The sequence below is a fragment of the Choloepus didactylus genome, chromosome 10 (assembly GCF_015220235.1).
Source record: "Choloepus didactylus isolate mChoDid1 chromosome 10, mChoDid1.pri, whole genome shotgun sequence".
NCBI classification, from domain to species: Eukaryota; Metazoa; Chordata; class Mammalia; order Pilosa; family Megalonychidae; genus Choloepus; species Choloepus didactylus.
In genome coordinates this window covers 67,308,791-67,325,096 of record NC_051316.1, presented here as the reverse complement: position 1 = coordinate 67,325,096, position 16,306 = coordinate 67,308,791, and the positions used below count along the sequence as shown (strand labels likewise).

The 16,306-nt window shown below is 35.7% G+C and overlaps 1 protein-coding gene across 3 annotated transcripts in view; it reads right to left on the bottom strand.

Annotated features, from left to right (window-relative positions):
• The window catches only part of ADAMTSL1 (ADAMTS like 1), a 433,636-nt gene that overhangs the window by 313,751 nt on the left and 103,579 nt on the right, over positions 1 to 16,306 (bottom strand). For all 3 annotated transcript variants that reach the window (XM_037797567.1, XM_037797569.1, XM_037797568.1), the window contains exon 4: positions 13,709 to 13,945. In XM_037797567.1, coding sequence (XP_037653495.1) covers positions 13,709 to 13,945 — 237 coding nt within the window. The remainder of the gene's footprint in view (positions 1 to 13,708; positions 13,946 to 16,306) is intronic.

The following is a 16,306-nucleotide window of genomic DNA, read 5'->3' as shown; positions in this document are numbered from 1 at the left end:
AATCATCCCATTACCTAACTTGATATTTCCTTGGAAATATGCAGTGTCTATTACTTACCAATTGTCTTTTGTACTTGAATTTGATTTTTAATATTTTTAAACAATTATATGTAGACATATATGACACCCAATTTCAAAATGTCTTCCCCAATTCTACTTTGCCTATTTTAACTTAACTTCTTTTATATTATTAAAAGGTTTCATTTTGAAATGATTTCAAATCTACAGGATAGTTGCAATAATACAAACCCCGTACGGAGAATGCCAACATATCTACCACCCAAATACCCAGATCCATCAACTTTTAACATTTTGCCTATTTGCCGTATCATTCATTCTTTCTAGCTATCTTCTAAACACTTGAGTATACATCATGCTCCTTGAACACTTAATATTTCCAGACATTTCCTAAGAATAAGGATATTCCCTTATGTAACCACCTTAAGTACAGTTATCAAATTCAAGAAATTTAACATTTTTATAAAGCTTACAGTCGATACTCTCACTTTTTTCAAATGTTCAAATGTCCCAGTAATGTCCTTCTGGGCATTTTCTCCCCCATTATTAGATCATTAGGATCATATATTGCCTTTATTTGTTATTGTCTCTTTAGCCCCTCCCTCTCTCTTTAACTGTAGAAACATATATACAACATGAACGTTCCCTTCTCAACCCCTCCTAAGCATACACTCTAGTGCGATCAATTCACTCACAATGCCGTGTTACTGTTACCACCATCTGTTACCAGAACTTTCCCATCACTCCAAACAGAAACACTGCACCCATTATGCATTACTTACCCCTTCCTATCCCCCCTACTCCAGGAACGTGTCCTCTCCTTCTGGTCCCTACAAATTGGCACTCTGGCTATTTAACACAAGTGGACTCATACGCTATCTGCCCCTCTGGTTTGTTTCACTCAACATGATGTCATCAAGGTTTATCTATGTAATAGCATAGGACTGAAAAATAATTCACTGTATATATACACACATTCTGTTTTACCATTCATCTGCTTTCAGACCTTTGGGTGCCCTATAATCCTGGCCACTGTGAACAACGCTGCTATGGACACTGGTGTACAAATATATGCCTGAGTCCCTATTTGCAATTCTTTTGGATTTGTACCTAGAACTGTGATTGGTGGGTCATATGGTAGTTCCATGTCCAATTTCCTGAGGAACTGCCAAACTGTTTTCCTCAGCAGATGCACCATTTCACATTCCCACCAACAGCGTAAGAAAGTTCCATTTCTCCACATCTTCATCAGCACTTGTTACTTTCCCTTTTTACAAATAACAGCCATTCTAGTGGTGTGAGGTGGTATTTTACTATGGCTTTGATTTGCATTTCCCAAATAGATACTAATAATGAGCATTTCCTCATGTGCTCTTTGGCCATCTGGACATTCTCTCTGGAGAAATGTATATTCAAGTCCTTTGCCCATTTTTGTAGTGAATCCTTTAACAACCCTTTTCATTTCTTTCTGCACATGTTTTCCCAGTAGTTTCTTGGTGGTTTCCACTGGGCTTGAATTTAACATCCTAAATCTATAATAATTTTGCAACTTAACTTCAATATCATAAACACACTATGCTCCTATATCCCTCCTTTCCCCACTTTATGTTTTTCTTGTTGTAAATTACATATATATACATTATAAGTCCAAAACCATTGATTTATCATGACTTTTTATGCATTTGCATTTTAGATGCTGTAGGGAGTAGAAAGTGGAGTTACAAACCAAAAATACAACAATACTGGCATGTATGTTTACCCATGTTGTTACCTCTACCAGATATCTTTATTTCTTCATCTGACTGAAATCTATTATTTAATGCCCTTTCATTTCAACGTGAAGAACTACCTTTAGCATTTCTTTAGGGTCAGTCTAGGGATGAAGAACTCCCTTAGCTTTTGTTTATCTGGGAATGTCTTAATCTCTCCTTCACTTTTGAAAGACAGTTTGAAAGACAGTTTGGGTGGTTGGCAATTTTTTGCTTTCAGCACTTTAAATATGTCATCCCACTATGTTCTTGCCTCCACAGTTTCTGATGAGAAATCAGCATTTAATCTTATTGAGGCTCCCTTGTATGTGACACATTTTCTCTTTTGCAGCTTTCAGATTTCCCTTTATCTTTGGCCTTCCATATTTTGTTTATAACATGGCATGGTGAGATTATATTTGGGTTTATCCTGTATGGAGTTAGTTGAGCTTCTTGGATGTGTGTATTCATGTCTTTCATTAATACAGGAAATTTTCATTGATTATTTCATTGAATATTCTTTCTGACCTTTTCTCTGTTCTCCTTCTGGGATGCCTATCATGCATTTATGAGTACACTTGATGGTGTCCCACAGGTCTCTTGGGCTCTGTTCAGTTTTTTTTTTGTTTTATTTTTTTACTTTTTAAATTCTTTTCCCCTTTTGCTCCTCAGAATGAATAGTTTCATTTGTCTTATCTTCAAGTTCACTGATTCTTTCTTTTTCCAGCCCCAATCTACTGTTGAACCCCTCTAGGGAATTTTTAATTTCTGTTACTGTAATCTTCAGTTCTGTTTGGTTCCTTCCCATGATTCATTTCTATTTTTTGACATTGTCTTTGTATTTTTCTATTGTTTTCCTTATTTCCTTTAGTTCTTTGCCTGTGTTTTCCTCTAGCTTTTTGGTCATATTTAGGATCATTACTTTATCCCCTTTATTAGAGAAGTTGTGGATTTACAGAGCAATCATGCATAAAATCCAGGACTCCCATATACTACCCCACGACCAACACCATGCACTGGTGTGGAACATTTATTACAATTGATGATATCACCTTTTAATAATTTTATTATTAATTAAAGTTCATGGTTTAACTTAGGATTCACTCTTTGTGTAGTGTAGTTCCACAGATTTAAAAAAATTATTTTGTTGCCATATATGCAATTCCATATGAATTTGAGGATCAGCTGCTAGAATTTTGATAGGGATTGCATTGAATCTGTATATTGCTTTAGGTAAGTATTGATATCTTAACAATATTACGTTTTCCAATCCCTGAAAATGGATGTCTTTCTATTTACTTTAGGTTTTCTTTAATTTATTTCAGCAATGTTTTACAGTTTTTAGCATACAAATCTTTCACCTCCTTGGTTAAATTTATTCCTAGATATTTTATTCTTTTTGATGCTATTGTAAATGGAATTGCTTTCTTAATTTCTTTCTCAGAATGTTTATACTAGTGTATAGAAACACCACTGGTTTTGAGTGTTTATCTTGCACTTGTGCAACTGTTTATTAGTTCCAGTAGCTTTCTTGTGGAGTCTCTGGAACTTTCCGCATACACTGCTATCTGTGACAAGGGACAGTATTACTGTTTTCTTTCCAATTTGGATACATTTAATTTCTTTTTCTTGCCTGATCATTCTTGCAACAATTTCCAGTAGTGTTGAATAACAGTGGTGACAGTGGCATCCTTGTCTTGTTCCTAAAATTAGGGGATCAGCCTTTCACCATTGATTATGATGTTTGCTGTGGGTTTATCATGTTGAGAAAGTTTTCTTCTATTCCTAGTTTTCTGAGTGTTTTTATCATGAAAGGGTGTTGGGTTTTGTCATGTGATTTTTTTTTTTCTTCATTCTATGGTGGTACATTACATTGATTTTCTTACATTGAGCCATTCTTGAATATATCCTGGAGTACATCTCACTTGGCCATAGTGCATAATCCTTTTAATATGCTGTTGGACTCAGTTTACCAGTATTTTGTTTAAGATTTTTGCATTTATATTCCTAAGAGATATTGGTCTATAATTTTCTTTTCTTGTGCTATCTTTATCTGTTTCAGGTATCAGGGTAACGCTGGTCTGACAGAGTTCGGAAGTATTCCCTCCTCTATTAGTTGGAAGAATTTCAAAAGGATTAGTGGTAATTCTTTAAATGTTTTGTAGGATCCAGCAATGAAACCATCTAGTTTGGGACTTTTGATTACTGATTACTCTTTACATGTTACTGGCCTGTTGAGATTCTCTGTTTCTATTTTACTTTCTATTTCTTCTTGAGTCAGTTTAGGTACTTTGTATACTTCTAGGAATTTGCCCATTTCATGTAGGTTATCTAATTTGTTGGCATACGATTGTTCATGGAAATCTTTTATAATCCTGCTTATTCTATAACATTGGTGGTAATGTCCCCACTTTCATTTCTGATTTTAGTTATCTGCGTTCTCATTTTTTTTTCGGTCAGTCTGGTGAAAGGTTTGTTAATTTTATTGATATTTTCAAAGAACCAGCTTCAGGTTTTGTTGAATCTATTTTTCTCTTCTCTATTCTTTATTTCATTTTTTTCCCCCTTTTCTATTTCATTTATCTCCACTCTAACCTTTACTATTTCTTTCCTTCCCCTCACTTTGGGTTTAGTTTGCTCATCTTTTTCTGGTTCCATTAGGGTGTGAGGTTAGGTTGATTTGTAATCTTTCCCTTTTTATAATGTAGGCATTTATGGCTAAAAATTTCCCTCTGAGCACTGCCTTCTCTGCATCCTGTAAATTTTGGTATATTGTGTTTTCATTTTCATTCATCTACAAGTGTTTTTTAATTTGCCTTGTGATTTCTTCTCTGACCCATTGACTGTTTAAAATTGTGTTGTTTAATTTCTATATATTTGTAAGTTTTCCAGTTTACTTTTTATGATTTCTAGCTTCATTCTGTTCTGGGCAGAGAAGATACATTGTATGATTTCACTTTTTAAAAAATGTATTAATATTTGACTTGTGGGCCATATTGTATATCCTAGATTTACGTGCTCTTGAGAAGAATGCGTATTCTGCTGTTGTTGGGTGGAGTGTTATATATATATGAATATATATATTTACTCATATATATATATATATATATGTTCTACATACATAAAACATACAGAACTGGTTTATAGTGTTGTTCAAGTCTTCTATTTCCTTAGTGGTCTTCTGTCTAGATGTTCTATACATTGAAAATGGTGTATTGAAGTTTCTAACTATTAGTGTAGAACTATCAATTTTTCCCTTTAATTCTGTCCATTTTTACTTCATATATTTTGGGGTTCTGTTGTTAGTTTGTACATGCTTAAAATTGTTTTCAACAATATAACTACTCTGGCTCTCTTTTTGGTTACTATTTGCTGGAATATATTTTTCCACCCCTTTACTTTCAACATCTTTGTGTCTTTGTGTGTAAAGTGAGTCTCTTCTAGACAGCATACAGATAGATCATGTTTTCACATCCAATATGCCAATCTCTGCCTTTTAATTGGTGAGTGTTGGGAAATGAATCATGTCCCTGACAAATGGCATGTTCCAGTCCCAACTCCTGGCCTTGTGGGAGTGAACCCATTTGTAAACAGGACCTTTGAAGGTGTTATTAGTTAAAATGTGCCCAAACTGATTGAGAGTGGGTCTAAAGCCAATGCTCATAAGCACAGGAAATTGGACATGGGAGAGAAGCCACTGTGGGAGTAGCCAAAAGCTCGAAGTCAGCAAAATCCAGAAAAGGAAGGAGAAGACACCACCATATGCATTACCATAAGACAGAAAAGCCAAGGAACCCCAATGACTACCAGCCAGCCAGAAGATACTGACCCCAGGAGGAAACAAGCCTTCTCGTCTCCCTTTAGTTATGAGTGCTGCAGAACACTGAGGCTGTGGGTTCAAAAAGGGTAAACCTTGAGTCCTTTCACTGCTATATATCCCAGAATATAGCCAAATAACCAATTTTAAGCCCTCAAATATTTGTTGAATGAATGACTGGCTCCAAAAAGTCACTAACAATGCTGAAATACTATTAAAATGATCACATAAAATATAGTACTTTCACCATATCCACAAATAAATGGCCCAAAGAATCATTTGTGAAACAAAGCACCACAGGATGAATCAAGAAAATTGCCAAATTGTGGTGGAACCCAAACCCTTGCTTAATGGAACACACAATTCCTAGGCCGTAGAGTTTCCTACCTGATATATGCATAGTCATGTCTCTGTTAACAAAGAAGAGTGCTTACTGGTATGGTGCTTCCTTATGAAAATATCTTTGCCTCAGAGGAAAGGGTATGGTATAATAGAAATAATAGGATTAAATTGTAGCTTTTCCTTTTTAAAATTTTATGATCCTCTATGAGCCTCAATCTCATTTATAAAATGGAAAAAAAAAATCCCAGATAATTAGTATAAGAAGCAAGTGGTGATATATACAAACTCTATATCACTAAAAATGATAAAATTTGACACTTTTTTCAAAATTGAATTCTCTTTACTTTTATCTACTTTATTGAATCAGTCCATGATTAATATGAGAGGAAGAATTAAAAGGATATAACTTTCAAGAAAAATTTTTTATGGGAGATATAGAAACTTTTGATCTCACAAATTGAATATTGACATGGAAAAAAAAATGATAGAGCAGAGGAATTGTTTTCATGAACAAAGATGGTAATGAACAAAGGGCCTCACTGGGGTAGCAGTGTTCTAGTTTACTAATGCTGCTGGAATGCAAAACACCAGAAATGGATTGGCTTTTATAAAAAGGGGGTTTATTTGGTTACACAGTTACAGTCTTAAGGCCATAAATTGTCCAAGGTTAACAATCAGGTACCTTCACTGGAGGATGGCCAATAGTGTCCAGAAAACCTCTGTTAGCTGTGAAGGCATGTGGCTGGCATCTACTCCAAGTTCTGGTTTCAAATCGCTTTCTCCCAGGATGTTCCTCTCTAGGCTTCAGCTCCTCAAAAATGTCACTCTTAGTTGCTCTTGGGGCATTTGTCCTCCCTGAGCCTCTCCAGAGCAAAAGTCTGCTTTCCAAGGCCATCTCCAAAATGTCTCTGTAAGCTGAAGCTCCTCTCTCAGTTCCAGTGCATTCTTCAAAGTGTCTCTCTTGGCTGTAGCAAGTTCACTCCTTCTGTCTGATCTTATATAATGCTCCATCAAACTCATCAAGGCCCATGCTGAATGGGTGGGGCCACACCTCCACAGAAACCATCCAATCAGAGTCATCACCCACAGTTGGGTGGGGCACATCTCCATGGAAACACTCAAAGAATTACAATCTAATCAACAACGATATGTCTGCCCACACAAGATTACATCAAAGATAATGGCATTTTGGGGGACATAATACATTCAAACCAGCACAAGCAGGAAGCGATATTATGTGATGAATGAGTGCCTGAAGAATGTCACCTTCTGTATCCTTTACTTCTACGTCTTTTCAGTCATCTCCTCCTGTAATCATTCCCTGATGCCCCATGTCTCAAAGTCCCTCCTACTCAACACAGCTAAAAGTTCTCTCCCTGTGGCTCCTACACATGGCTATACATACACACATATATATATATTTGCATGTATACATATATATTGACACATACATTATATACATGTATATTTACACATACATTATATACACATATATTGACACATTATATACTATACACACACATATATATTGACATACAGTATACACACACATACACACACACGCAAGTAAACAAAGATGTATGCCACAAAGATTTGTAAACCATGTAAATAAATTTGGACTTTCTTTACCCTGAGGGCAAAAGAGTGTCATTGAAAAGATTCAAGTGGATGAGAAATGAAGTCAAATCTGTATTTTAGAAAGAGCACCCTATTTGCAGTGAGGTGAATATATTATAGTGATGGAGATCAGAAACTAAGTAATTTGCCCAAGGTCAACTAGTATATGGCAAAGTTCATTTTATCTTTACAATATCATGCAAAGGGAAGAAGAAAAACTATACATTAAGTATTTTAAGCAATACCATGCTTCCCTGTAGAATTAGATTACAAAATGAAGCAGAAAGAAACAGCCATCTCCTTGCTTCTGACATCACCACCTTTGGAATAAATGGTGAACATCTGATACTAGTGACTTAGGTCACAGAGTTTGAGAAATAATAATTTCATTCAATTCATTTCAAACTACTCATCACAGAAATTATTAAAAATGAAAAGAAGTTCTTTGTTAGAAGTATGATTCATTTTAACTTTACCAGAGTAACTCTAACCCTAACCCATAAAAAAACTCCATGGTCCAATTTATTGCTTATTTCTTTATTGTATTATTCATTTAAAATAACATTATATAAGGCATTACTTGAAAAGAATTTTCCTTTTTGAAATGCCTTTTTTTGTGAAATAGCAATAAGCAATATTATGCAGTCATAAAAGGGCTGGTTTTATAATCACCCTTTTTCTTTTGGCATAACTATTAAGTATCAGTTAATGAATTCCATTAATTATAATAAAAATTTAAATCATTAAAAATTCAAAAAAATTTTTTCTTTATTTGATTTAAAAATAGCCTTAACATTTTTTAAACAGCAGCATATGTTTCTATGGGTAAATATATGCTATACTGTTTTATATATTTAAACATGAATGGGCTTTGTGCTTTCCCACAAATACAAATAGCATTTTTTGATAATGAAAATAAATGAATAACAGCAGTACTAACAGAGCCGATTCTATTTGAGATGGCTCATTAACTTTGTACAGGATACAATTCACAGCCTGGATCAGTATTTGATAATGGTACAACGCGGAGCAATTAGCAAAAAATAGTTGTATAATAGAAAATGAATAGAAGGTCTGTTCATTCATTGGGAAGTCAGTATCACCTTCTGTACATATAACTACACTAAGCCATGTACTTAAAAAGGCTATATGGAAGCACATGACAAAGACAAGAAGTAACCTGTGTACTAACTAATAATATTAATAGCCGGTATTTATTAAGCTCATAGTAAGCTCTTCAAATGCAATTGATTACTTAATCCTCGCAGCAATCCTACCAAGTGGTTACAAATATTACCCTCATTTTGCAGAAGAGGAAACAACCTTGGGAATTTGCTCAAAGTCACAAACCAATGAGTGGTGGATCTTGGATTCAAATCCAGACAGCCTGACTCCAGAGCTTTTATTCTTAACTATTCATATTATGCCAAATTACCTCCCTACTTCTTCCTTCTCACCAACTTCATCTAATCCAGACTGATAATGAGCATATAAAACATCCCACTGTTTCCCAGCCTGAGATGCATGGTGGGGAGAGACAGCAAAACAGTGACCCCTGAGGAAGACTGACAGACTATAGGATAGTGGGAGAAGGTGTGGTTTGAAAATGTATAGCTACTAAACCTATTGTTCTAATAATATAGATGACAGAATTAAAGCCGGACACAACCTTGTCCTGTGGGATATGCTGAAGAAATAACATAGGTTGCATGGTTAAAAAATGCTGATAACCTCTCTGACCTCCAGTCTGCTATTAACCAGGTGTAAATTCTTGAGAGAATTGAACAACCTAGTATAGCAATATTTCTCTGAGATGGACTAGAAGATCTCAAGGTCTGTGCTGGTCTGTGAAACACTATTACTGACAATTACTGGACTATGGGAAAAAGAAAGGAGAACAAGTATAGGGTAGTAACTTTCATCTCAGGGAAAATACATTCAGTTGAAAGGATTGTCCTTTATTCTGAAATTAGGTTCTTGATACTTTCTCATTAATAAAATTTCAAATAAGAAGTGATGACAGAATTAGATGGTAGAAGGTCTCCTTTTTAAAATTTCTTTACTTAGAAGAAAAAAAGTTGGTTATTTTATCTCTAATCTTTTTCTGAAATGTTTCAGGGTTACAAAATCTCATATAGGGAACCACTAGTTTAATACATTTTCCAACTAAAAATTTTGAGGGTCCTCTACATTTCCACAGTCTTTTACAGTTTGTTAAGCACTTCCATGTACATTATCTATCTCATTTGGTGCTCTATAGTCTATGGGACAATACCATTTTCCACAGATTGAAACATAGAGTTTAGGAAGGTCAAGTAAGTTGATCAAGATAATACAATTCATTAAAGAAGAACTGGGATTACAACCCATATGTTTTGATTTTAAATTCCGTCTCCTTTGCAATCTACATGTGGTTCTTAAAAGCAGCCAAATAACAGAATCATAAAGAGAGTGTTTTAAGCACATAAAACTAATAAATATGAATTGCTGGGGATGGGGCCTAAACATTGTCTTTCGAGAGCTCTCCATGTGCAGTCAAGTTTGGAGACCACTAACACCAAACTGCCTCTGGCTACCTGGTCTCTTTACCAAAAGGAGAAGGAATTTTGAAGTTAGGTGGAACTGGGTATCCTGGGCAGGTCATATATTGTACCTGAGCCTCAGTTTCTTCATCTGTGAAAAAAGGCTAGTACTTAATATGCCGAGTTGTAAATGTTAGGAAAAAATATGTAAACTGCCTAGACATGGTAGTCATGCAAAAGTGGAACTTAGTTTATTATTATTATTACTCCTTCTACTACTTCAGTGAATGAATATACTACCTAGTATAATGGTCTAATATTATTGAATAAGAATGAGATAAACATTATAAATAGAGATGATTTTAGAACTTCCCTGAAACTTCTTGAAGCAAATCCACAGCAAATACAGATAAGTCACTCACTCATGACATTGGGAAGTCACTCCAGGTCTCAGTTTTTTCCGCTATGCAATGACAATATCTATGTGTCTCCTGACTCTAAAAGTCTATGACTCTACAGTTCTATTTAAGAATTATGGGCCCAAACAGTTTTGAGGAAGTGGCTCTCAGTTGAATATTAAGCAGGTATAATTAAAATAAATAAATAAGTACCTCCGAATGACACACCTCTACATGCTGTCATTTTCTAACAAAGCACAGCTATGTCCAAATCTAAATATTTGCTTCATTACATGTTTATAATTTATATCTGACTCATCTCAAAAACACCTGAAGCAGCTTACAAAAACACAAATTATAATAGGACAAAAATAAAGCCAGAAACAGGGCTAAGAATCTACAATAATGATAGAAATGGAAGGGAAGGGAAAAATAGGATGGGGGAGATGATTTTTTTTTTCAGGAAAACAGGAGGAACTTTATAAAAACTGCACATTTAAGTTTGCCTTAAGAGTCTTGGAAGAGGCTTTTTTTTTTTTTTAAATGGAAATATGTCTTTTTCTTAATGTTTTTTCCCAAAGGCTGAAAATACTAACCACCAATCTAAATAAAGGAATTTATTCTAAATAGAATATTATATCTTTAAAGCCCTTGAGATTGTAGTGAAGGCCCCAACTTTTGTGTTGTGTGTGACTAACTTCATTCTTTTTCTGAAAAAGTACATAGGGTGCTTAAGTATTCATCTTCTGTCCTACATTTCCTTTGTAAAATCTCAAGTAGGTTTTAGTCATGAAAACACACACTCTGATGATAGTGACAGAAAGCAAGGATAAAAAATTATACCCCCTACCAGGCGAGATAAGTTGCAGCTTTTGATTCCCTGAGCAAGATTAGCTTCATTTATTTATTGCCTTCCACTCTTTGCCCTACGAATAATCAAAACAGAAAAAAAAATATTTTCTGGTTTTAGTCTCAGTTTCCTTTGTATTCCTGCTACCACTGCCCTGGCCCAGGCAAATACTTTGCCTCACTTCAGCTGCTGCAAGAGCCTCCTATTTAGCAGATCTTGACCCTAAGGCCTTCTGCTTCCAGCTTCATGTAACTGCAGTTATATTAATCCTTCTAAAGCAGAGCTCTGATCATGCCTTTTCTTCACTAAAAGTCTTTCCTGGTCACCTTCTATTCACCACAGTTCTGTCTGCCATTCAGGCCTCCAAGATTTTGTCCCAAACTACCTTGTTCTTATTCTATAGTTGGGGGGTATCCTGCTCTCCAGCCAAACCAAACTACTTGTTGGTGCTTAAACACAGTCTGAGTTTTTCCACCTACTTTATCATACTGCCACCTCTGATAAGACAAATAAACCAAGAAAACCTAGGCAGTCATTATTTCTATGTATACATCAAAAATTTCCAAATATTCTATAATTTATACTTGCCCCCAAAATAACAAGTCACATTCATAAGAATCGAAATTGAGGAGGCCTACTTATACTTGCAACCAAAAGTCCAACACTATCACTCCTATTTACTATATACACAGTTTATTCTTTAACTGCTTAGATAGGATTCCCTTTCAGTTGCCAAGTTATATGAGGCCAGCTGGCAGGATCAGACTACGGAAAAAACATGCCACACTGAAATCATACGCAACGGAAACAAATGAAAACTAATTTGCTGACCTGTCTGGTTTATTTGAGTTCACTTAACAGTATGGTACAGTAGAAATAATTTCGGACTAGATACCAGGAGACCTGGAGTTTAGTCCCATTTCTGCTATGACCAACCATATAACTTTCAGAAAATCACCCAACTTTTCTGGTCCTCAGCTTTCTCATCTACAAAATGGAAGCCTGTCTTTCTTTGCTCTAACAGTGTATATACATACAAGGTATTATTATTCTTTTATTTGCCATTCTCTATAACTAAGCCCCTTTTCTACATCTAATTGCTTTACAATTCTCTATTGACCCACAAGCTTCTGAAGATTCCATAATTCTATTTCAATATTTCTGGGATTCCTAGAGGAGGAAGCAAAACCAAATATCACAAATGATATTGCTTAAATTCACTGCTTTCCAGGATAATCTCTAAGGTTCTTCCCATCTTTAAAACTGTAAGATTACATATTCAAATTTACATTCAAATTTACAACTGAAATTCATATATCTCTTGTATATCAAAAAACCTTCAGATGTGTATGCATAATCTCCACTTTTCTGAGAAGTGCTTAGACATGCCACATCTCCCTGTCTCATGATTCAGAGTTCTTTGAGGTTTAGAATGTGTCTCTCTCACATACACATAATATCTTGCCTAATATCTCATCTCTTACAGTAATTTGTACTACAGTTATTCCTTTTATATCTGAATGTAGATTTAAGTTTTAAATAAACATAGGGATCTGAAACAACAAATTACTGAAATGTTGGTTTATACTTATATTTCTAGTTGTGATCTTAGAGACTCTGAAGAGAGAAAGACTTCAACCAATGTCTACCTGGAAGAGGCAAGGATTCTCGAAGTGACCATAGAATGTAAAAGTATATGGTGAAGTATGGCACATGGGAAATAAAGTAACTGCTTGCTCCAAAAACTAGGCTGGTCAACCTAGTGCAAAGAGAGAACCTCTCAATAAAGATGGAAAACACACAAACTCTTCACTGCCATACCAAATCCCCACCCAAAGTAGGCACTGACCAAGTGATACCAGAAATCAAACCTCTTTGCTACTCCTGCTTCAAAGATTTACCTGCTGAAATCCAACTAGCTGACGATAGCATGCCCTTCTCTATGCTATGTCTGAATTTTCAGCAAAATGGCCAAGAAGTAACAAGTTCTCCTACAGTTTATTTGGGGGTTTTAGAGTCAGTCTCACCTAAGTGGTTGTGAAGCTCTGAGGAAATGAATATCAATGTCTCCGAAGAAGAAAAATCAGAGAAAACCAAGTTAGGTACTTTAAAGAGTCTAACACAAAAGTGATACACGATATTCAATAATTTTTATTTTTCCATATTCAAATGTGACTCAAGAAGAAAAAAAAAAAGTCTCTAATCTGCTTCATCTTGATACAAAATAAAACCATTTTTCTTTTCCCTGAAATTAAACCTCAATTTTCGAATTTGTCACCAGTAATTTATAAACTCAATGAAGTGATTCTTCATGATTCAGATAGTAGACTTTACAAAAGCTATACCAAGATACTAAAACCTCTGGACAAACAGAATGATAGGAAGTCAGCACTTACTTGGCATAAACCACTGATGCACATATCCAAAGATTCTGTGTAGCAACGAGTACCATCCAAGACCTTAGGTGCTAGTTCAACAACCAGGGCTATTCCTTTGGCTTGGCACTTGAGAGAACATGGGTTGTCAGGGTCATTAGACACAGGAAGCCATTCATAGAACTGGCCATGGTGCTTGACATCATTATGTGCTGAACACTGCTGAGCTCGGAAGTCACCTGCTTCTGGTGGGCAGTCCTAGAGCAGAAAACAGGGAGGAACAAGTTAACAGGGCAGCCGAACACAGAAAACTGGGGCAGCTATGTGGCCCATCAAGATCTTACAAAACAGAGCAAATGTTCTGGTCACTACAAGGACCCTTCCATATCATTTGAAAGATCATATGATTATTTGGCCCTCAACATGTAGACATTTGAGAAAGAAATAACCTTGAAATAATTTTCTGATTGAAGTTAAATGGGAAAGTAACCCACTAAAAATATATCTTCAGATTTACACTAGTTTGGAATGTACTATCTTGAAATATAGTTTCTGAAAGACATTAGTTGGTTCAAAGATTCCTCCATATAGTAATATATTTTGATTTTCCTGTAACTTAAGTAGAAGTGAGTAAAGTCCAGGGGTTAGTCAAAAGCATCTCCATTCCTTTCAGTTCTGATTTGAGGGCTATGGGTTAGCAACTAGCAACAAAAAGGTATGATAATTTCATCCGAAGTTTTGGAGGGGGGTTGTGAGTTTTTTCTAAAACTTATGCTGCAAAGTACCTAGAATTAACCATGGGGAACAAAAGAGAGAAAAAATCATTTATACCTAGATTGTGTTAGCTTAAGGTAGCAAAGCAGAGTGGAAAGGTCATGAAATTCATCCTCAGAAAGGTGTGTGGTTGTGTGACGGTGGCCATCTCTGAGCCCAGGCTTTCTAATGTTTAGAGTGGAGGCAAAACTACTACTCAGCTCGCAAGATTGTTGAGAGAACTTCAGAGCTTATGTCAGCCAAATACTGCAACAAGGAAGACCCTTAGTAAGTGTAGCTGTTACTATGATTACTTAGTGAAACCAATGAAGAAAAAGAATAGGAGAATTAGTAGAACATTCTCTGAATTTGAATTTTAAATCATATTGGGAAATATCAGGGAAAACAAGAATGTTTTCAATGTTTATTGTATAAAGGACGATTTTATATGTAAAAATATTAACAACGTCTGTTATCTAATGACTAATAAATCTCAGCGAAAACAAATGAGATTTAACCTTAAGAAGACAAATGCTAGATCCGACATCCTCAAGATGGTGGTGTAAAACATCCTTTGGAAAAGTCTCCCCCTAAGAAACAACTACTATAAGGACAAATCCCACCTGCTTGGAACTCTGGAGGATGATAGGGATTGGAGGAGGATTTCATAAATGCTGAATTGAAGGAAAAAAAAAACACAAAAAAAGAAGCTAGAAGATGCACGACTCGGACCTGCCAGTCCCGACCCTTACCCCTTCCTTGTCCCGTGTGGCTTAAGAGGCACACAGGGGCAGCACTCTGGCCCAGACACCTCCTGCCATGATTACACACCACAGATACACCCATCATGGTGAATTAGAACCCCACACACATTCAGGCAGTGGACCCAAGGCCACATAGACTCAGGGCAGAACCCAAGTGAACCCAATGTGACTTATTATTTTGTTGGCAAGAAGCGCACGTAACCAACCTGGTCTCTAATTGCTGGAGCACCTAAACATAAGAATGGGCATTTTTTAATGCTGGCCTCATTGGCAACCTGGTGTAGGATCCCCTAACCTGGAAACAAAAGAGACCTATGGTGAAACTGCTGGCAAGTGGTGACACACCCAAACTGGTCTCTAATTGCTGGAGCACCTAAACAAAAAAATGAGCATACTGACCCCATCTCACTCCTTAGGATGAGATATTCTAACATGTAAATTATTGGCAGCAGAAAATCCTCATAGAAAAAAAGGGAAAAGTGAAATGCTGTAAGGTAGGATGGACCCCAAAACTGAAAATTGTAATGATGGTAAAAGACTGAAAGCTTTTCCTCTAAGATCTGGAACAAGACAAGGATGCCCACTGTCTCCACTGTTATTCAACATTGTACTGAAGTTCCAGCCAGAGCAGTTAGGCAAGAAAAAGAAAGAAAAGACATCCAAATTGGAAAGGAAGAAGTAAAACTATCAGTATCTGCAGGTGACATGATCCTATATATATTTAGAAAGTTCCAAAAAAGTACAATGAAGCTACTAGAGCTAACAAATGAATTCAGCAAAGTGGTGGAGTACAAGGTCAACATGCAAAAATCAATAGCATTTCTATACAGTAGTAATGAACAATCTGAGGAGGAAATCAAGAAAAAATTCCATTTATAATAGCAACTAAAAGAATCAAATATATAGGAATAAATTTAACCAAGGATTTAAATGAACTGTACACAGAAAACTACAAAATATTTTTAAACAAAAACAAAGAAGACCTAAATAAATGGAAGGACATTCCATGTTCATGGATTGGAAGACTACATGTCATTAAGCTATCAATTCTACTGAAATTGATTTACAGATTCAATGCAATCCCACTCAAAATTCCAACAGC